The 22,224-nt window shown below is 33.8% G+C and overlaps 1 protein-coding gene across 5 annotated transcripts in view; it reads right to left on the reverse strand.

Moving 5' to 3' along the window:
* NEDD4L (NEDD4 like E3 ubiquitin protein ligase) overlaps positions 1-22,224 on the reverse strand; it is a 448,524-nt gene that overhangs the window by 201,072 nt on the left and 225,228 nt on the right. For all 5 annotated transcript variants that reach the window (XM_074207342.1, XM_074207347.1, XM_074207343.1 and 2 more), the window contains exons 3-5: positions 8,630-8,711; positions 5,224-5,262; positions 2,030-2,083 (exon numbers count right to left, since the gene is read on the reverse strand). In XM_074207342.1, coding sequence (XP_074063443.1) covers positions 2,030-2,083; positions 5,224-5,262; positions 8,630-8,711 — 175 coding nt within the window. The remainder of the gene's footprint in view (positions 1-2,029; positions 2,084-5,223; positions 5,263-8,629; positions 8,712-22,224) is intronic.

Consider the following 22,224-nt stretch of genomic DNA (forward strand, 5'->3'; position numbering starts at 1 on the left):
AAACTACCCAAGAACTTGAAGTTCTGTGTTTAAATATATTTTGTCTTTGACTAAAATATAGTCAAATTTTGACTTAAAAAAGTGACCTGGGACAAGTCACTTTACAAACTCTATGACCACCAACTCTATTTAATCTTCTGTGAAATCGGGGTGGTGAATGAGTAGATAGAAGGTTTCTTATATCTAGATAAGATCTACAGGTACATTCTGGTTTGAAAACTATAGTAGTACTAAAGAACAGGAATCCTCATTTTGGGGATCATGAATAGAGGAAGAGGAGATAGAACAGTATTAGCAGTGGTAGTAAGAAGAAGAGACGAGTTATTAAAAAATAGCAGGAGCAGGAGCAGCTGTAACTGCAGCAACATTTTATGATTTTAAGGTTTTAAGATTTACCAAATGCTTTACAAACATTATCTCACTTTTATTCTTATAACTTCCCTAGGAAGTTGTTGCTATTATTATTCCTAAATTACTAACGAGTAAACTGAAGCAGACAGAAATTAGTTGGTTTGCCTGGTAAGTGTCTATGGCTACATTTGAACCCTGATATTCCAAATTCTATGGTAAACTTATAATAATAGGTTTGCATTTTTTCTTGGTTTTATTCTTTGTTCTTACTTAGTTCTACTTTAGTTCTATTTAGTTCTATAATGTATTTTCCCCGTGAAAGCAAACTGCACAAACGAAATCTCAAATTGAAAAGCTGTCCTTTGTACATTTTTTTCTTGTTTGTTATCTTTTGGCCATTTTAAATCAGCATTCCACGTAGAAATTTTTCTTTTATATTTTAAAGGAGACAACTAAAGGAAATTAGGTGGTGCAGTGGATAGAATATCAGACCTGGAGTCAGGAAAGAATTGTCATTCGAGATTCAAATTGGGCCTCATACACCTACTAGCTATATGACCCTAGGTAAGTCACTCAAACCTTTATGTTTTAATTTCTCATTCATAAAGTGAGGTGGAGAAGGAAATGACAAACCACTTCAGTATCTTTGCAAAGAAAAGTCCAAATATGGTCATGAAGATCTGGACACAACTAAAAAAGTCATTGACAACAACAAAATCATTTTTTTTTTAAATTGTCATAAAAAAGTGTGCTAAGTTATTTTTCCTATTGTAGGACAATCCATCCTTCATTTCACATTATTGGATATGTTTTGAACTACTTTGCAAAAGAAAAGTCTTGTGGACAAGGATACTTTGGAATTTTACAAAATTAACTTACATATAATGAACATATAATGAATAAAAACCAATTTTACCATCATTCTATATACTAAACATCAGTACATTGTCTATGTTAACATTAGTTTATTTTTATTTACTCGGAGAAATAACACACACATACATATATATTACCACTCTTCCCCTGTACCATTATCATATAATTTACACGAAGATAGGTGATGAATATTTCATATTTTTTTTTTAGGTTTTGGTAAGGCAATGGGGTTAAGTGACTTGCCCAATGTCACACAGGTGATTATTAAGTGTCTGAGACAAGGTCCTCCTGACTCCAGGGCCAGTGCTCTATCCACTGCAACACCTTAGCTGCCCCTATATTAAAAAATTTTAATATATATGGATATTACTATACAAACTACTCTGACCCAAGGGTGCCATACATATATTAATATGAATGTAGATGGCTAGATAAAATGACATTGAAAGTTGCAAACATTTAGATTCAGAATGATCTATTTTCAAACGTCTGGGTCCAACTCTGCACATAGTATCTGTGGGATACACAGACAAACCACTTAATCTTTCATTGAGCCAAACAATTATTTAAGATTCTAAATTATAGACGAATTGACAATCATGCGTTGGTGGATGAAGTTTCCATGTCAGACAACTTCCTACAGTGATGAAATCAAAGGTCCAGAACCAAAAATAAAAAAATTAACATAAACGTGTACCCATATAGTCAAATGTACTTTGGTATACCATCAAAAAAATGTAATTTCACATTAAGATTATTGTTTGGGGAGGAGGATGGTGGAAAGTGAAAGATTGAAACTTACCAATCTGTTTTCATCAAACACTTCAAACAAGAGTCTATGATTGGATGGGTTTACCTATAAGAAACATAAATGTCACCTTCAGGAAATCAAAAATAAAAAGAATCCAGAAAAAATATTCCAAAGATAAACTGAGGATGCATCTAACCATACTTGTCTAACATCAGCAATGTCTCCAGTGGCAAGCATAGTAAATAAACTGAAAACTACACTGAAACAAATGAGAAGGAAAAAATTACTATGTAACATTTTTCTGTTAAATAATTTTAAATGCTTCAAAATTTAATTTCTATTTATTATAAAAGACATTTCCCTAGACTGTTTATAGATCTTTCTGCAGAGCCTTGAAGTCTAAGAAGTTATCTCCTATCTCAGATAAATACTCTACAGAAACTAATGTAACATTTAGGCCAGAGGGGAAGGGAAGGGGGAAAGGATGCATTAAGCACCTACAAATAAATCAGAAACTATACTAAGTACTTTATAGATAGTTCATTTGATCCTTGAAACAACTCTGTGAGGTGGGTGCTGTGGCTATCCTCTTTTTACAGTTGAGAAAGCTGAAGCAGACAAAGGTTAAATGCCCTGCCAGGGTCACCAAACTAATAAATGTATGAAGTTAGATTTGAACTCAGGTCTTCCCAAGTTCAGGTCCAATGTTCAATGCCTTGTGCAATCTTCATAACTTAATGGGCTTTTCTTGCTTCTGTTCACAAGCTGTATCTTTCTTTCTCATGTTCTTCATCATTCTTTCACTGCTAATCAATCAATAAACAAGCATTTATTAAATACCAACTATTTACTTTAAGTAGGCACCGAGCATGAATGCAAAATTTGGAGTAGACCATGTTTTTTAAAAAAAAAATTTAACATGAGAAAGAATACTTTGGACTAAAAGATTAAAAATGATAAAAGACTCAGAGGACACAGACTCAAGTATCAGCTCTAATATTTACTCTCTATGGATGTTTGGACAAATCCTTACTTTCTGATGGGTCTTATCTTTTACATTTTGTAAAATGGAGGGGTTGGATTAGAATTTTTAAAAGATTCAGTTTATATTTTGTAATGTCTTAAAATGCCAGAAACACAAAGGCATCCAGAATTACTGATACATAATAACATTAAGAAAGCATATATTTTCTTGATGCTCTTTATTTCCTCAAATGCTCCAGGAGCAACTAGTGTATTACAAATTATAAGGACATACTTCTGTCTCCGACTCTGACAAACTTGCAGTGTGCATATGGGAAAGGCATTTAACCATACAAGATATTGTTTTCATGGACAGTAAAATAGATTGTTAAATTTAGACATTTCAAAGTTCTTATCTGGTTCTAAAATTCTGTGATGTTTGAGAGAGTAGGAAAGCTTTTTATTGTCTGTCTGTCTGTCTGTCTCTCTCTCTCTCTCTCACTCTCTCTCTCCTCTGTTCATTCCTCCCACCCCCACCCTTAATTCTTTTAAACAATTTCAAGGCTATATCATGTCTTCTAACAAGTAAGAGATTTGAATAAAACTCACAGATTTCTAGTACCATTTTTAAAATGGAGTAAACATATACACACTCTTGTGTAACAATTAACAACAAAAAAAACCACACACCATTTCTGTTTGCAGATTAAATTATGGAGGCAGAGGTTAAATGAAGGTGAACAGAAATAATAATATAATTTTGTCAGAATGGAGTGAGAAAGTAGTCAATAGTTTGAAATTTTGATAGTTTGACACTTATGACATTAAAGATAGAACTGGAAAGTACTGGAAAGAACACTAAGACTCTTCGGGAGGATGATTTCTTCCTCTGGATTTATCCTTTAGCTTAATTCAGTGTTAAGAAAAGACATCTAAAACTTAAAGAAGAAGAAAATATAGAATTAAATGTGGGCTGGCCCACATTTATTGGATAAAAGAGTGTGTGTCCAAATATTTGCTAAATGTGACCAATGCATTAAACTGAAAAGAGCCTTAAAACATTTGGAATTTGAAAGAATTCAATATTACACCACAGAGTTTCATAACACAAGTGCATGGTTTTGTTTTTGTTTATTGATTTTACAGCTTTTAACAATTAAAAACTTTCTCTATTATAAGATATAGAGAAAAATTAAGTGACATTTAGTTCAAAATGTTAGGCTTCAGATCTCAATGTATAAGAGTAGTTAAGTAGTTCTGCAACTGCAACCTATAACAATTATGACTAGGTGGAAATGGTAATAATAAACCATTCTATTATAAAATAATTTTTAGAAATTTTGTGCTCTTCTGAGACAAGTAATACCATTCAACTGTTCCCATGGCTGAATCAGTTAATCTTTCAAAAATAGTAAAGTAATAATTAACAATAAAAATTGAGTGATTACATTAGAGGATTCTGTAAGTTAATTCACACACAATTCATGTTTGTCTCCAGTGGGCTACTATAAAAGATTATTACTGACTATTGATATTTTACCTAATTTGGTGATATTAATAAAAAATAATTTTCTTCTTAAAGGCCAAAATAAAACATCAAAGTTTTCAAAGCTGAAAACATCATTTGCCAGTGTGTAAATATCTTCATTATATCCCACTAAAAATGAATTTTTTAAAAAAGGAAGTACTTTATTAGAATGTTTGGTCTTTCCCCATAGACTTTAACTAATATATAAATGAGTCAAAAAGGTAAATAATATGACAATTCTTCTCATATTTTGTTGTTGTTGGCATTTTAGATATGTTGTTCAAAGGAGACTAAAATGTCAGAAAGTAAATGTTAGGCATTAACTGCCACTTGGCAGTCATAATTATGAAATGATTATATATAAACATACACCCATGCATAAAGAGTTCCATTAACAGAATCCTCTAAGGAAAGTGTACTACTGCTGTGACCACTGCATTAACAAATTAAAACTGAATAAGCAGATCTATTTCTTCATAATTTTCAAATTTTTAGTGATGATATTTTCTTCCATTCACATAATCTCTATACCAGAAATAAGCAGTGCCATATTTTGGTTCTTGCACTCCTGACCTCTTGAATTTTTCTTATTAGCCCGTTTTTAGAGAAATTGGGGGGAAAGGGAAAAAATAGACAAAATTTTCACCATCCAGCAAAACTGAAAACAAGCAGTAGTACGCCCCCCAAAATTAATTAAAAGAAAATGTGACTTAACTAGTAATTATTAGAAACAAATGGGTATAAAAAAACTTACTCTAAAATAAAATTCTTCATTCCATTTTGGATTCAATGTCTGGAAAAGAAATAATTTATTTTAAAACAGATTTTATAATCTTTAGAACTCTAATAGATTTCTAATGTAATTGAAGTCATAAAATTTACATGCATATCCTCATACTTATAAAGAAAATACACAGCCTAAGAAATCTCGAAAATAGCCAAAAAAACCCCTCAAACAAAATAAAACAAAAATTTCAACCAAAAACCCCAACCATGTAGCCAATTGATTGAAATTCTTCCACAGAGAAAACTCTGTGTGGGAGTGCATTTATGAGGCAGAGGATCTAAAAATAGTTTCTAGACTATTAATAGAAATCTATCACTAGAACAGAGATCATCAGGGATCTATATGGAGACATTGTGGTGAAGAGAAGAAAACCATGTCATTTATTAAAACAATAATAATATGACACAAAGATGAGGATGGACTTAACTGCCTATCCTCTATGGAGCAATAAAATGCTTGGGGGAAAGGGTAGGAAGACTGGTTTTGCTTTGGGTAAAACAGGTTTTGCTTTAAATTTAGCATTTGCTAATTAAAAATTAAAAATAGCTAAACTTGGAGGGATCTTTTACAAAGGGAATCATTTGTATTAATGAATTCAGGAAAAAACATAAGGGGAAAAATAGGATGAGTAATTTTTCATATAAATTAGATAAGCATATAATACATACATATTTTTTGTGAAACAACAGAAAACAAAAATCATTTTGCCTGCTCAGCACAATGTACATACCCAGATGAATACCATTCCCCCAAAGAAACCAAGATCATATTTCCAGTGAAGCTTTCCAATCTGACTTTTAGACTCATATGGGAAAGAAAATTTATATATATATATATATATATATATATATACACACACACAAACACACAGACACGCATGCATAAGCATATGCATTCAAAACGAAAATAGGGATTTAAAATATTTTTACAACTTTTCATTCAGGTTCTGATATATGCTAGCCAGTCTCATACAGGAAGATCCATACCTTTAGCAATCTATTTCTTTAAGGTATTCACGGAAAAAGAAAAAGGCAAGAAGTCCTTATTCTGCATGGTAACATATAAAAACAAAAGATTCTTGTTGTACAAAATGGCAAATTGTACTGACATTAAAATGTAAAGATTGCCTTTTCTCCGCAAACTCTATAACTAAAGATGAAAAAAACCCAACAGATAAAGTTGCATTGTTTTTTATTGAAAAGTGTGCAAGGAAATAAGAATGAGAAAGATACACGGAGAAAGAAAGCAAGAGATGCATCAAAGAGAAGCAAAATGAGAAAGGCAGAGAGAGAGAGAGAGAGAGAGAGAGAGAGAGAGAGAGAGACACCAACTGGGAGGGAGAGGGAAGAAAAATAGGGAGAGAGAGAGGGAAAGAAAAGAAAGACAAAAAGAAGAGAAAGGAAGAGATGAGAAAGAAAAGGAAATTTGATGTGAAGTCAGTCACCTAGGCCCAGAACTCCCGTTTCTATCAGTTCCCGAGGCAAAAAGGTAAATGGCAATCTAGAGAACAATAAAAATATATAGTAATACACAGCATGGAGGAATAACAGAGAAATGAAGAGAATGAAGATGAGAGTGATTCATCAACAGTCAGAACAGGACAGAAATACTAACCAGGATGTTGGCAGTCGACTATTCAGGAGGCAAAGAAAGGAAAGCAGCCACCACTGCAGACGCAGGGGTGCAGGGGCAGGGAGAAGGAAAATTTTTTAAAATCCCCACAGCAGAAAACACTTCTCAATACTAGAGAGCTATTGTCGCTTTTGTTTGTTTTGTTCTGTCTCTATTGAGAGAAAGTGGGATAGGAGAGCCCTGCACTCACTCCTAACCAGCTTCCTTCCTGCCACACTGATGGCTGAGCAAATGACAGCTAATAATGCAGGAAACAATGGCCGGCCACCAGCGTCCTCCACGGGAAGCTCCCAACTAATCAAAACATATTCTACTATTTTGAAAACAGATTTTTAATGCCAGCCACCATGAAACAGTAGAGGCTACCCAATAATCATTTTTTTTCCTTTAAAAAAAATGACCTCTCTGATGAGCCCAGAGACTTATCTCGTGTTGCCTATGTAGTAGAAGCCAACATTACAGTAACTAGGATGAGGATACTCAGCAGTCAGGCAAACCCCAAATCACTTGACTGGGTCAAGTAGATGCCATACAAAAACAAAACAGAAACTGCAAAAGGTGAAGGAAAAATAATAGTCATTTAAAAGTATAATCAAGAAAAAATATGAATGTAATTTTCACAGAAAACACAGATGAATTGTTAAAATTTCCTGTTCTATAAATGGAAAACATGCAAAAAGCCAGGTAGAACCAGAGGTTCAAGGTTATTTTTTCCTTATTATTCTTTTATTTTATTTACCATGCATAAAACTAAACAAGCATTTAATTCTCTTTGACAATAATTTCTTCTTATATTTCTCTCAAATGCAGATGGTACTCAGCTTACTTAAAAATCTGTTTAAAATTATATGCTTAAAATTAAAATATTTTCAATTTAAGTTATGGAATGAGAACAAGCATAAATAAATGCACCTGCCTAATTTTGCTTAAAATAGATATGTCCTAATTTAAGAAGAAGGTTTTTATTATCTGTTAAAAATGAGGAAATATTTTTTTCCTCTTAAAAAATGACTAACATTGAAAGTTTCTCTAGTCTATATATAGACTTTAGATGCAATGTGGCACAATGCATATTGGTCTCATCTTGGAGTTGGGAAATCTAGGCTCATGTTAACCCTGAGTGTCTCAAGGGTTGTGTGACCATGAACATGTCATTTATCTCCTCAGAGCCCAGACATATAAGAACATAAATTATCAATCTGTATCAGTGAAAAAATAGCTATACTGGGAATTTCTTACATGAAATTCCAGATTCCTGTTCCAGATTCCTAAGTTAAGGCTGATGCATTGCCCTCTCTGCCTCCCGAACCCCCCATTTCCCAGACATTTTAATCAATAAAGAAACATTTACTACTTATAAGTTAGACACCAAAAGTCTGAAAACAAAAGAAAGACAATCCTTGGTCCTCAGATCCTCAGCTATAAAAATAAGAGAACTAAATTAGGTGACTTTTAAGTTAATCAGTTAGCAAATCTTTTTTATACACTTAATATATTCTAGACACTGGATTACTGGCTATTTGGGATCTTAATTCATGAAATATATTTAAAAAATAAAATGAAATAAATGAAAGGAGGAAGGCTAACAACTGGGTGAACAAAGTTTAAAACAGAGGCAATTATAGTATTTTATTGCACAAGGCATAATCTTTAGTAAACACATTGATTTCAAAGAACCTGAATATGTATGGTTTTTACACTGGTAATAAGCACAACTTTCAATTAGCAATCAATTACTTACCTTTTTAATGGTTTTTGTCTGTACCAAAGCAAGCTCTCTGTTTTCATCTGCTACATACAGCGATAGCTTTACGTATGGATCACTGTAAGAGAAAAATTCAGATTTAGTGTGATTGTATATTTTGCTTCCCACAGTGTGTGTTGTATATACATTGAGAGTAATTTAATGTACAAATCTCAAAGTCAATGCTAATTACTTATGGTTCATATGAAATATGTAAACCAAGCAATAATGAAGAGTTCTTAAACACCTACTAAAAACATTATTGGGACAAAAAAAGGGGACAAACCACATTGGGTTACCATAGTAACCTCCAGCCCTGGAATCAAGAGTACCTGAGTTCAAATCCAGCCTCAGACACCTAATAATTACCTAGCTGTGTGGCCTTAGGCAAGCCACTTAACCCCATTGCCTTGCAAAAAACCTAAAAAAAAAAGACAGAGACAGATTGGGAGAGACAGAGAGAGAAAGAGTCTTTAACCTCAATAATCTTAGAATAGAATTGAAAGAGGTATTGGATAGAGATCATCAAATTCAACCCCCTCATTTTTACACATGTGAAAACCAAGATCCAGGGAAAGGAAGTCATTTGTTAGACCAGGTCATATAGTCAGTAAGGTGGAATGGCTCATTCTATTATGCCAGCAGGTAAATGTTCTACTTGGGGATGCAACACACATAAAAGACAAATTAGAAAACAAAAGATTCAGTGAAGGTACAAAGAAAAGGAGTAAGGATAAAGTAAATCAGGAAATTCTTGCTGTAAGAAGAGGTAGCACTTGAGATGTGCCTTGAAAAAGAAATAGTTTAAGAAGGATAAGTCAGGAATCCATAATATTGAATCACATTTCCTATTTCAAGGAAATTTGACTTTAAACTTCCAGACAACCAAGAGTACATTTATTCTTGTTGCTATTCAATCATTTTCAGTCATGTCTAATTCTCCGTGACCCTATTTAGGCTGTTTGTTGTTGTTGTTGTTGTTGTTGTTTTTTGAGCAAGATACTTGAGTGGTTTGCCATTTACTTTTCCAGCTCATTTTACATATGGGGAAACTGAGGTAAACAGGGCTAAGTGGTCACAAAGCTAATAAATACTTGAGGTTGAATTTGAACTCAGGTCTTGAGTTTATTGTCAAAGTATAAATCTCATCTAACCCCATAATTTACAGGTGAAATGGAGATGGAGATAGCTGAAGAGACTTGGTATTCAGTCCCACAGGTAGCATAAAGATGAACAGGTTCTCTGACACCAAATCTAGGGCTCTTTCACTGCAGAAGGGATATATCCACAAATTAGTTCTAGTCCCGGGGGGGGGGGGGGGGGGGGGGGGGGGACCTCTCCTGAAATGTTTCTTTAAGTTGGTAAGACCACTTTTTATACCTTACTCCCCAACGAGTAACATTGGTCTCCTGACTGTTCCAATAGCAAAATCCTCCATCTCTTGATTTCAGGTTTTTGTGACTGTCTTCCATGATCTCCTTTCTCTATTCCTATTACTGACCTCCCTGGTTTCCTTCAAGTCCCAACCAAAATTTAAATGCATGAGGGCAAATTTTGCTAGAAAATTAATTTCATACCCTCATTTCCTAACTGGATAATGGAAGGTAAATTACAATCAGCTGCAGTCTTACTTCATCTTCTATAAACTTTGTATGAATTTTGAAGGTAAGGAAACTGTAGGCATGGGTTGTGACATGTTCTAAGTCACATAGCCAGTGAGTGCCTATCCGACCCAAGCTGGTCTCAATTCCTGTCTGTTTCCCAACACATCCCAGATGATTCCAATAATAAGCAACTTTGGAAATTAAAAGCTTTAAATGTGAAAGGAACTAAGATTTGGATTCCTACAGAAATATAGTTCATCTATATGCAGTAACTATCTCTCCTCTTCATTGAAAATGTACTTCTACTTGCAATTCTTTGCTGACTGGGAGATCATCTGATATTGGTCCAAATAACCATTCCCATGAGACTTAGGGTCCACAGGAAATCTCCCAGTTAGGAGGAAAATTTAAACTAACAGGAACTAGAAGTTACCCTGGTTTTTAACATATCAACACCAAACACATAATATACTCTAGTCAGAAAATTTCTTAAATTTATACTTTAAAAATAAGTTGAATAAGTACATCATTTTCCATCTTTTACTTCAAAATCATGCTCTCCTGCTTCTTCCTCTCTACCTCTTAGAAGCTGTACTTTCCCTCAAGGTTTAGCTGAAGTATCCTTAAGAAGTCTTTTAATCCCTCAAGTATTAGTGAGCCATTTCCTTCTTCCTGCCCCGTTTGTCAAATTACTTTATATCTATCTCAGCTTAAATGGTGTATCTTCATGGTAGAGTGAAAAGGATTTTTTTTTTATTTTTGTATGCCTAATGTTCAGCATAGAATCTTATTTATGACACACTTTTGTGGGGAATTGAAATAAGTGGCTCCAACTGTTAGTATATCTTTTCCTTAAACTGAGTCAAGCTCTACTGATAATTTCATCCTAATTCAAGTTCTAACCTTCAAGATCCAACAAAACAAATCTAATCATTCTTCCACATATCCATCCTTCAAATACTTGAAGTATGCCATTGAAACCTTCTCTCTTTTACAAGCTAATCATTAACCATTAATTAGAAAATAACTTTTTTGATTTACTGAATGCTTTCAGCCAAGTCACAAACCATGTTCCCATACTCCTCTCCATCTTAGTGCTGTCTTTATTGGAAATATATAGGGGCTTGCTGGTAAATGTTAAACAATTAGCTCTTTGAAATGCATTCCATATTGTTTAATATTTAATATTTATCTTTTCTCCATCTCTTTCTTACTGCCTAGACAACCTAAAAAATGCTGACTTCTGAGGGAGGTATAAATGACCATCAACTAGTAACAAGTTGACTTCAGTATATTCCCTGGATAAAGGTTTAGGATAAACCCATATCCTAGGTTGGGCATAGCCTCATTCATTTCTCTGTTCCCTTATCACCTTCTTTTCTCATTATTAGTCAAACTTTCTGAATTGAATTATTCCTTTATGGCGTTCATCTCTCAGATATGTATGTGAACAAATGTGTACATATATATATTCATTTCCATGAATGACACTAGTAAAAAAAATTAAAATCAATTGTGAATTCAAGAATAATCCTGGACACACAGTCTTTTCCACATTGAGTTCACATGAAGTTTGTCATTTGATGAGTACATCCTGTCAGCTATGCACAATTCTGCTTTTCAATCTGAATCTTTTGGTCTAAGACATCCATTTATACCCCTAGAACTGCATGTCAGACTGCCTTGAAGGTTACAGCTGTTTCCCAGACAAGCAAGGTTGAGCCACAATACCTAAGGCTATGCTTCAGTGAATCCTTTTAGTGTTTATTCTACCCTTACTGAACCAGATTATCTTATTTCAGTTCATTCTTTGCACATGTTCAGGGCAGAGGACTAGTTTGGAATGTGGTTACAGGGCAAGGTCTTCATGGGTGTTGATGAGACTGAGTGGGTGAAACCAACTCTTAATTTCAGTTTGATATTCCGCCTCTCCAGGTAGGCTGCCACAAAGTGTGCAATAGGAGTAGACTCATGGAATGCAAGGTCACTTGGTGACCAGATAAAATTTCATTTTACTTTAACTATTTCTATCCTTTTGTGAATTCAATTTCATTATTTCTACTTCCAGTTTGGTGACTAAATAGGTACTCTCTGGCAATTGTATTGGCAAGTTGTTTTTTTTTAAAAGGAGAGAGTGCTCAGAAATAGCAATACTTCTGAGTGGTTACTAGGTGGGATTCAGTTAGAAAGGATCTCTAAAACTATTGAAACCTCTCATTTTTAAAAATGAAAAATTAAGTTCCGAAAAGGGGACAGTTCAAAATAGGGAGGCAAAACTTCCAAGGACATATAAGGAAAAAAATGAGGGCCAGGATTCAAACACAGGTCCTTGTACTCCAAATTCAGTACTCTTTCCCAGAAATCACACAGTATTCACTACAGCTTGTACTTCCTAATTACATTTTACTTTAACTATTCCTATACTTTTGTGAACTCATTTTATTTTAATTTCTTTAGCTATGTCTGCTTCTTGTCTGGCTTGATGCTGAATGTTTGTCCATAAGGAGAAAATGTAGTCTGCTGCCAGTCAGCAATAGTTTTCTACTGAATTCTACTGATTAATTCAGACTCTGCCTATAGGGTTGGGTGGAGAAAGATAAACTAGAATGCTTGTCAACAACTGCCAGTACTATGGGGTTAATTACTGTAATTAATCATTTTCCTGATGGTTGATATTGAAATTGCCTGCCTTCTCTCATCTCTTTCATAGCCAGATTTCTTAAAAAAATAAAATAAAATAAAATAAACTTGTTTATTTTTTTCCCCTCCATTTGCACATTTCAAACTCAACTTTTGCCTGGACTATCAAAGTAACTAATTTAGTCTTCCTGCAGTCTTTTTTCCCTTGTCAATCTCTCTTTCATACAGGTACCAGTTAATATTCTGAAAGCAACAGATTTAACTATGTCACTCCTCTGACTACTCTTTTAAGTTTTTAAAGCTCTTCACAGTCTAGGATGATCTCACTATTACAGATAAAATGGAACTAGACTTCCTGAAACTGCCATTCATACACACATTTTCCCACTCTGACTTGGAAAAAATGAACTGTCATCATCATTTATCATCTCTGAAAAGTCAATTTTTACCCTACTAATTTTTACTCCTACTAATTTTTATTATTCAATTTTGGAAAATTTTTATCATAATTATTTTTCATAAAAAGGTCATTTAAAGTTTTTTGAATTGGACCAGATTCCAAAATTTCAGAATACAAATTTCTGAATTCAAAATTTCAGATACAGAAAACTTCTCATCTAATTTGCAAGCCTGGTATGAAATACACATATCCCATGAAACATAATAATCTGAAATAATACAAATATTGATGTCCTAAAATTGATCAAAATGGAGAAATTTTACATAAATGTAACCTCAAGATTCTCAGTTCTTTTTAAAATCAGTTCTATAGAGACAGATAGGACAGCCTAGTATGTATGGTGAAGAGAAATCCAAACTGGGAATAAAGTCACCTAGATAAAAAGCTCAGCTCTGATATAGACAACTCATTGAGAACTCAAAGTTTCAGTTTCTTTATCTGTAAAACATCAGTTGTAAGAAAAACAAGCATTTTATTACTATTATTATTATTACTGTTGTTTTATTTTTTACAACAACCCAGGGAGATAGGTTATGTTATGATCCCCATTTTATAGTTGGGGAAACTGAGGCAAACAGGCCAAATGACTTGCAAAGAATCACAGAGCTAATAATTCTATGAGGCTGGATTTGAATTCAAGTTTTCCTGATTTGAAGCCCATTGCTGGAGCCATTCCATCACCAGCCCTTTGTACAAAAGTCCATATTGCTTTGACTGAAGAGAAATAAACATTTTAATCACATTGATAGTTTGAATGAGTAGTCAAGATAATTAATATGAGACAAACAGGCAATTTGTATCAGAGGTGAGACTTAAACTCTAAGGTCAACTCTATATCCATTATATCCCTTTCACTCTGGGTCAAATTGAGAGAGGACACAGAAATGTAGTTTTTTATTTCTTTACTCACTGACTCCCTTTTAAAAAATGTTTCTGATTATATAAAATGATAATTTTTTTTATTTTTCCTAACTAATTAGAACGTAAATGGTTCAAAATTGGGAACTCAGGAGAGTCACAATAAGTCTGATTAAATTGTTGGTCAATTGTTGAATTTATACTCATATTTTTTAAAAATTACCTCACAGGTATTTTGGAATTTGAATAATCTGTGATGGTGGATTTCTATAATTAGCTTTTAAAAAAAATTAGAGATGTTAATCACAAAGACACAAGCAGAAATGGAACTGAAATTGAGGTAAAAATTACTCAGCTAATTTCCAAACAACTTCCTTTGAACGGTGAAAATTAGTTCCCTAACTAATTGTATCCATCTTTTAAAAATGCCAAACAAAAATATGGATAAGAATTCTACTGTCTTAACTCTGTGTTATAAAAAAGGAAAGTAATGCTTGAAAGCAGGGGATTTCCACAGACATTTTCAACCTTTTTTGCTTAAATGGAGGGGAAAAGACTTGTTTTAAATTTAGGTGAGAGCAATCTTCACTTCACATGACCCAAAGGTATATTTTCCCTTTGTAACAGTATTTGAAACATAGATCTTTAGCTTTCTTATTTTGAATTGCTAAACTATTCATAAATGTGCATACATAACAACTCATATTTACACAATACTTCTAAGGTTTTAAAAATATTTTCCTAAAAACAATACCAGAGTGTCCCCATTATACAGATAAGGAAACTGGAGATTAAGAAAATTAAATGACCTTGCCCAGGATCAAAAAGCTAAAAAGTATCAGAATCAAGATATAAATATAGGTCTTCAATGAAGGCTCATTCCATTAAATAATTTTTTATCATAAATTCACAAATTGGGACATTTTTAACAACATCCTACAAAGCAAAGTCAATATACTTTTTTTAAAAGCTGTTTTTCTCTATTTTATTTGTAGTCTAAAGGTTCACCTCTGCCAGAGATTCCTTTTCTCCATTTAACTGTGAATAACCTTGTCTGTTTGTCCTTGAATTCTGAGAACATGTTTCATATTTACATTTCAGGATTTGGACAAAATTCAAAAAATATTTATTAAGCACCTATACAATATACATTGTGTATACATAGAGGTTTATGTGTAAGTAAGGAGACAACATAAATAGAGAGGTGGGAATAGGAAGAGGAATAGTGGGAAGAATAGTGAATTCCTGATATGAGAGACCACTTGTACCTTCTTTTACCATCTAGATGTAGCACTATTTTGGGACTTCTTTTACTCTAGTCCTCTCCACCATACCCTAGAACACTTTTTATTTGGGGGGATGGGCTTCAATAACCTATAAGATCTAATCAGCTGTGGTACTCACACCTCATCAATACCCCTTTCTTTCTGATTAGAGGGTAGACCCATAAACTCCAAAACTTCCTTTGAAGGAAGGGCCTCAACACAGACAGCTCATTTTCCACTGATGCACAACTTTGGACTTCATCATTCTCTCTTTTTCAGGCTCCTTTTCTGTTTTTTTTTCCTATTATATTATAAACTTCCTAAAGACAACGACTTTCTTTTTACTTATTTGTATCTTGAGAGCTTAGCACATTACCTGGTAAATGGTAGATGCTTAATAAATATTTAATTACTATTATTGACAATTGGGCAAAGGTACAGAGGTGAAAAATAGAATGTGACACTTGGAGACCAGTCAATTAAGAGGCTTGTTCTCATTAGAATCTAGGAGAGAAACAAAAGAGAATGTATAGAAATACAGAAGATGACACAAATGAATAAAACTATTTGGTTAGTACCTTGTTCAAAGAAATGTGTATGCATACATACATACATATAAACACACACACACACACACACAGATCTTTTTAAAATTTAACACATTTACAGTTTTTATGTGGTCCTCTTAGCTTTTTTTGTATATTGAAATGTTTGCTTGTCAGTGGTAGTTGACAATTATAAAAGATATTTACAGGAAATTTTAAAAATAGAAATATGTGATTATTAAAAATGAAAAAACATTCTTATTACTGTAAAGGTGGGCTATGAATTATTCTCATTAAACAGTCATGTTTATGATATCTGGGCACCATGTTATATATAAAAAAATTGAGTTATAAATTAAATTAATCAACAAAAATGTATTAAGAATTCATGTGTCTTCAACTTTGATCAATGTATACCATGGAAACAATGTAAAGACTAACAGACTGCCTTCTGTGGGGGGTGGGGGGAGGGAAGGAGATTAGGAGAAAAATTGCAAAATTCAAAATAAATAAATAAAATTTAAAAAAAATTTTTTTAAATAAGAATTTATGTGTCTTCTACACAAAAACAGCAACATGGGGTTGGTGATCAACCTTAAATGGACTTGCTCAGTTCATCAGTGCAATAATCAGAGACAATTGTAGGGTATCTACAATAGAGAATACCATCTGTATCCAAAGAAAGAATTTTGGAGTTTAAACAAAGACCAAAAACTATCACCTTTTATTTAAAAAAAAAGTTACCTTTTGTGTTATGTAAGTTTGCTATCTCTTATATTTTATTTTTTCCTTAAGGATATGATTTTTCTCTCAACACATTTAATGTTGATGAATGTATAGCATGGAAAAAAATGTGAAGACTATCTGACTGCTTTCTGTGGGGAGTGGGGAAAGGGAAGTGAAGGGGGAAAAATTGTAAAATTAAAAAAATTTTAAAAAAATTTAAAATTATGTATCAAGAACTTGTAAGAGGGGGAGGGGAGGGTATGGGGGAGGGGAGGGGAGGGGAGGAGAGGAGAGAAACAGTACCTGCCCTCAAGGAGCATAATTCACAAGAATGACTCCACCTAGTATCCCAGCTACTTCCTGGACTAAAACATCCCTTCTTGGCTACTACTCCCTTAAATATATCTCTCAGTGTTAGAATTTTAGCTTCCTGAGAGAAAGAATCAGATAGCTTCTTGTATTTTTATCTGCAGAATTTTGTCCAGAGTCTGGCACAGAGTAAATATGGAGAAAATGTGCTGGCCACTGTGCAAAGTTCACAAGCAAAAACTAAACAGTTCCAATTTGAGGGGAAAATACACTCTGAAGAGGTGATGCTATGGGTAATTCCTCAGGTCAACTTGGTGGGTTGGAAACAGAAAGCACAAAGGTGGGAAGTGAGATTCCAAGTAGTGTTGATTTACCCCAGATTACACAATAAAGAGCAGAGCCAGGTTCCAGAGCTCTCAGATGGAGTTCTGGAATCTAGCATTCCTAGGCAAAGGGTCTAAGGATGATCTCAGGCAAAAAGGATTTCTCTGGGTTTGTGTGTTTCCCAAGACTGAGAAACCAGAACAAAAAGATTAGTTTGAAAGAAGATACTTTGAAAACTGTAAAATTCTATACAAATGTGTATATTGATATTCTTGTCTGGCTACCCTTTTTTATAATCTCAACCCAAAGTTCTATGTTAGACCAGGAACTTTAGTGTTGTATAATTAAATCTGACATGAGTTAGTGTTGAAGTCAGAAGACTACCTGGACCCTTACATACTAAGATCATGCCATACAAAAATTGATTTCCCTTTCAATCTGTGATTAATACTAACGAGATGACTAATCCTCTCAGATTCATATAACTATTTTAAGAACTATGGGGTTCTCCACCATTTTATCACTAAATTTGATTTTATGAGTATAACTCCCTGTTAGCATCTCTGTAGAGGTCAGCCAACGCTGGGGGGAAAAAAAGGGGCTTTCATCCTGTTTTCCAAGCTCTAAATCTAGGACACAATACTAAGGAGAGAAAATTCTTCACCAAGGAAAGGACAATTTCATACTATCATTAGTTCTATTAACTTTACAATACTTGACAGATTATGAGCATTTGAATTAGAGTGGTAAGGGATGTGAGAAATGTTTTGAGGTAAACGTGTCAATTTAGCAACTGTTTGGATTTGGAGGCTAAGGATATTTTAACAGCTTTCAATTCAGTCTCCAGTCTCAAATCTTAACCTTCTCCAATCCATTTTCCATAAGAAACTAAAGTGATTTTCCTAAAATACAGATCTAATTATGTCACATTTCTCATCAATAAACTCCATTGTCTCCTTATTACTTCTAGAATCAAGGGCAAATTCCCATTTGGCTTTTAAAGTCCATCATAAACTGATTCCAAACTTACAACCTTATGACAGAGCCTATAGCTTTGATACAGTCTACCATTCGACCAAAATGACACTCTAAAGCTTTTTTTTTTTTTTTAGGTTTTTGAAGACAAATGGTGTTAAGTGGCATGCCCAAGGCCACACAGCTAGGTAATTATTAAGTGTCTGAGGCTGGATTTGAACCAGGGTACTCCTGACTCCAGGGCCGGTGCTCTATCCACTGCACCACCTAGCCACCCCCAAAAATGACACTCTAGATGTTTCTCATACATGATATTCCTTCTCTGGTCTCAATACCTTCATACACGACATTCCTCCTCATCTTTGCCCCTCAGAATCTCTGGTTTACTTCAAATCTAATTTCAAGAACTATCTTCTTCATAACATCTTTCCTAATCCCTTTTTCTCCAATTTAAGTGCTTACCTGACAAAAATTAACTTGCTTTTATGTTTTTATATGTATTCAGCTTTCCCCCATATTAGCTCTTTTGATGGTAGGGATTGGTAGGGATTTTTGTCTTTGTATTACTAGTACCTAAAAATTAAAGATACTTAATAAAAGTTTAAAATTAAATTAATTTAATTTAAAATTAATTAAGGGAGAGTCAAGAGTTGAAAATGACTCTGAGATTATTAAACTGGATGATAGAAATAGGAAAACTAAAACAAGGGTGACTTTTGAGGAAAATATCAAGAACTATTTTTGGCATGTTGAATCTGAGGTGGCTATGGAAAAAGCTTAAAATCTTGAAAAGGAAATCTGAAACCCAGTCTCAATTCAGAAGACCAGGTGTTGCAGTGGATAAAATACCCACTCTGGATTAAGAGGGAACTGAGTTCAATTCTGGTCTCAAGATACTTAATGATTACCCTACCCTGTGATCTTGGGCAATTCCCTTAATTCCATTGACCCTGGGCAAGTCACTTATCCTGTTTGCCTTAGTATTCTTATCTGTAAAAGGAACTGAAGAAGGATATAGCAAATAACTCCAGGATCTCGACCAAGAAAACCCCAAATGGGATATTGAAGAATTGGATATAATTGAACAATAACAAAGACAGAAGAGATTCAGGAAAGTCTTGGGATTTACTCACATTAAGAGGGAAGAACACAGATTATGATTTAGTAAATAGATTAAGAAGAAGCATTCAGGTGGGGTAGTTCAGAGAAGCAAGAGAATAGTCTCAAGAAAAGCACGAAAAAGGAGGGATCCACTGAAGAATGGTGATTAAAAAGTATAAGGAGAATCAAGTAGTACAGAGACAATAAGATGAATGAGTAATTGAGAAAAGATCATAAGATTTGTCAATTAAGAAACTCACTTCAGAGACAAATTTCAACTGTGGATTAGAGTTAGAAATCATATTCCAAGGGTTTGAGAAATAAGGAAAGGAAGCAGAGGCAAGAATATAGACAACAATTTCTAAATTTTGGCTATGAAAGAGAAGTGAGAGGTCAAGAACTTGAATGGTTCAAATTAGAGATTTATCATAATGAAAGAGGGTGGCATATTTCTAGGAAATTCTAGGAAGCAGGAAAGACTGTTTCATTACTACTTTTACTACACATTTTTTTTAAAATTGGAATGGTCATTCCCATTTTCTGATGAAGATATTTGGTACTGTCTCATCACATACCTTCCAACTCTCAAAAACAGCATTTATGGTTTTAGTATCCCAGTCTGGAGTCACATTTTATTAACGCTTTTTTCAACCATCTTTCCCAATGAACAACTGACAATAAAAAATTATCAAGAAGATAACTGATGTAAGAAGCAGCAAATCAAAAACTGTAAAATATCTACACTTCACAATCATTCACATGTAAAATATTTTTTCCAGGTTTTGTAATAATGTAATACCCATGAAAACACTAGAATGAATGAACCAGATTGGTTTTTCTTTAGGAAAACTAGAGCCCTGGCAGATCTACTTCAACTGCAGATTGAATTAACTGCTTCTAAAATGCTAAAGAGTTAGACATAAATAAGGCCACCTCTGTAATGAATAACAACAATAACAATAATAACTGATAGTTATAAAGTATTTTAAGATTTTCATATATAACTTCACTTACTCCTCACAACTACTTTATTAGGTATTATTATTCCCTCCCTGACCTTTCCCAAAATGAGAAACTTCTAAAATGACATATATTATCATTGATACATAATCAAGTGTAAGGACTTTGGACCAAGGTCTTGGCACAACGTCTGGCACTTTCAACCATAATATGCTAAGGCAAGCCTCATCAGCTACCCTTGTGAACATTCCAGGAGGCACCAGAAAGTCCACAGGATTAAGGTCACATGCCTGAGGGACGAATAAAAACAAAGAAAGACCAGCACAGCTCCTTCTGAGCAGATCCCTATAATAAATACCAACCTGGGAAAGTGAAATCATTCCTGAATGTTACACCTCATTTGAAATGACTCCTATTTAGTTACAAGGTTCAGAAAACTGCCTGTCCGGGTTAAACAGGACTTAGAATCAGGTGACTAATCATTTGCACTGAAAATAATTTCTTGGGAAGCAGGCAGAGAAACCACCTGTGAAATTCTGAAATGGTTAACTTTCAGACCAACCAAAGTATTCTAATGATTATTAATCAACTTTCACACAACATATTATATTTACAAAGTTCTTAAGTTTCAGGCTGGTAAACAAACATACCACCAACTCTCCAGCTCTGGTTAATGAGTAACTGTTACCAAAAGAATATTTTTTTAGTAGAGTGAATTATGTCTCAAGAGGAAAAGCAAAAAAAACAAAACAAAACAAAAAAACCCACCTCTCCCCATTACATATAATACCTATGAATAAGACACAAAAATTGATACCCCTAATGCATTTAAACATTTTCCATGCTTTATACCAGTTATTTCAGCTGATATAAATAATTCCACAGATAAGGTATGGTGGAATTATGATGCTATTACCCATTTTTCAGATGAGGGAATGTGGTTGAGAAAAATTAAGCAATTTGATGGTTACACAACTAGTGAATGCCTCAAAGTCTCAATTTCAGTGTTGTTTCCTTTGTTTTGCTTTGTTTTGTTTTGTTTTTCCCCAGAGCAGGAATGTACTTGCAATTGTATTTCTAATCTGAGAATAAATTTGCAATGACCTACACACCCTATAGGTATTTGTTTTCCATGTGACCATCTATTTAAAAAAAATGAGTTCACAGATGATTTGGTTGCAGGAATAAGAAGTTTTGCTCCTTCACCCTGTTCACATTCTCGAGTTCTTTTATTTTCTGGAATAATTGGATAAATTCACAACTCCTTCCTTCCACAGTTTTAACAATTTAAGAGTCTTCAGGATTCCTGAATCAATGGAAAAAAATAATTATACCTGTGTCTAGGCCAGAGGTTAAATCTAGATATGTCCTGACATCTTTTAATACAAGATCATCAAATATTGATACATATAGTAGCTAGAGGCAGCCAGGAGCACTGGATAGATCAGTGGACTTGGAATCAAGATCGAGTTCAAATCAGACACTCATTAGCTGGGCAAGTCAATTATTCTCTGGCTTATTTTCCTCTTGCAAGGATCAAATAAGATAATATTTGTTCTGCAACCTTTAAATTGATATTTGTCCCATTGCCTTGCAAAAAAATAAATGAATGAATGAATGAATGAATAAGTGAGTGAATGAATTGCTCTATATGTTAGGGCAGCAAGGTGGCATAGTGAATAGAGAACCTGCCCTGGAGTTAAGAGGACCTGAGTTCAGATTCTGTGATTCTGGGCAAGTCACTTAACCTTGATTGCCTTGAAAAAAAATCACCTAAAATAACTAGTGTGTACACACACACACATACACACACACACACACACAC

Source organism: Macrotis lagotis, chromosome X, assembly GCF_037893015.1.
Source record: "Macrotis lagotis isolate mMagLag1 chromosome X, bilby.v1.9.chrom.fasta, whole genome shotgun sequence".
Lineage (NCBI taxonomy): Eukaryota > Metazoa > Chordata > Mammalia > Peramelemorphia > Peramelidae > Macrotis > Macrotis lagotis.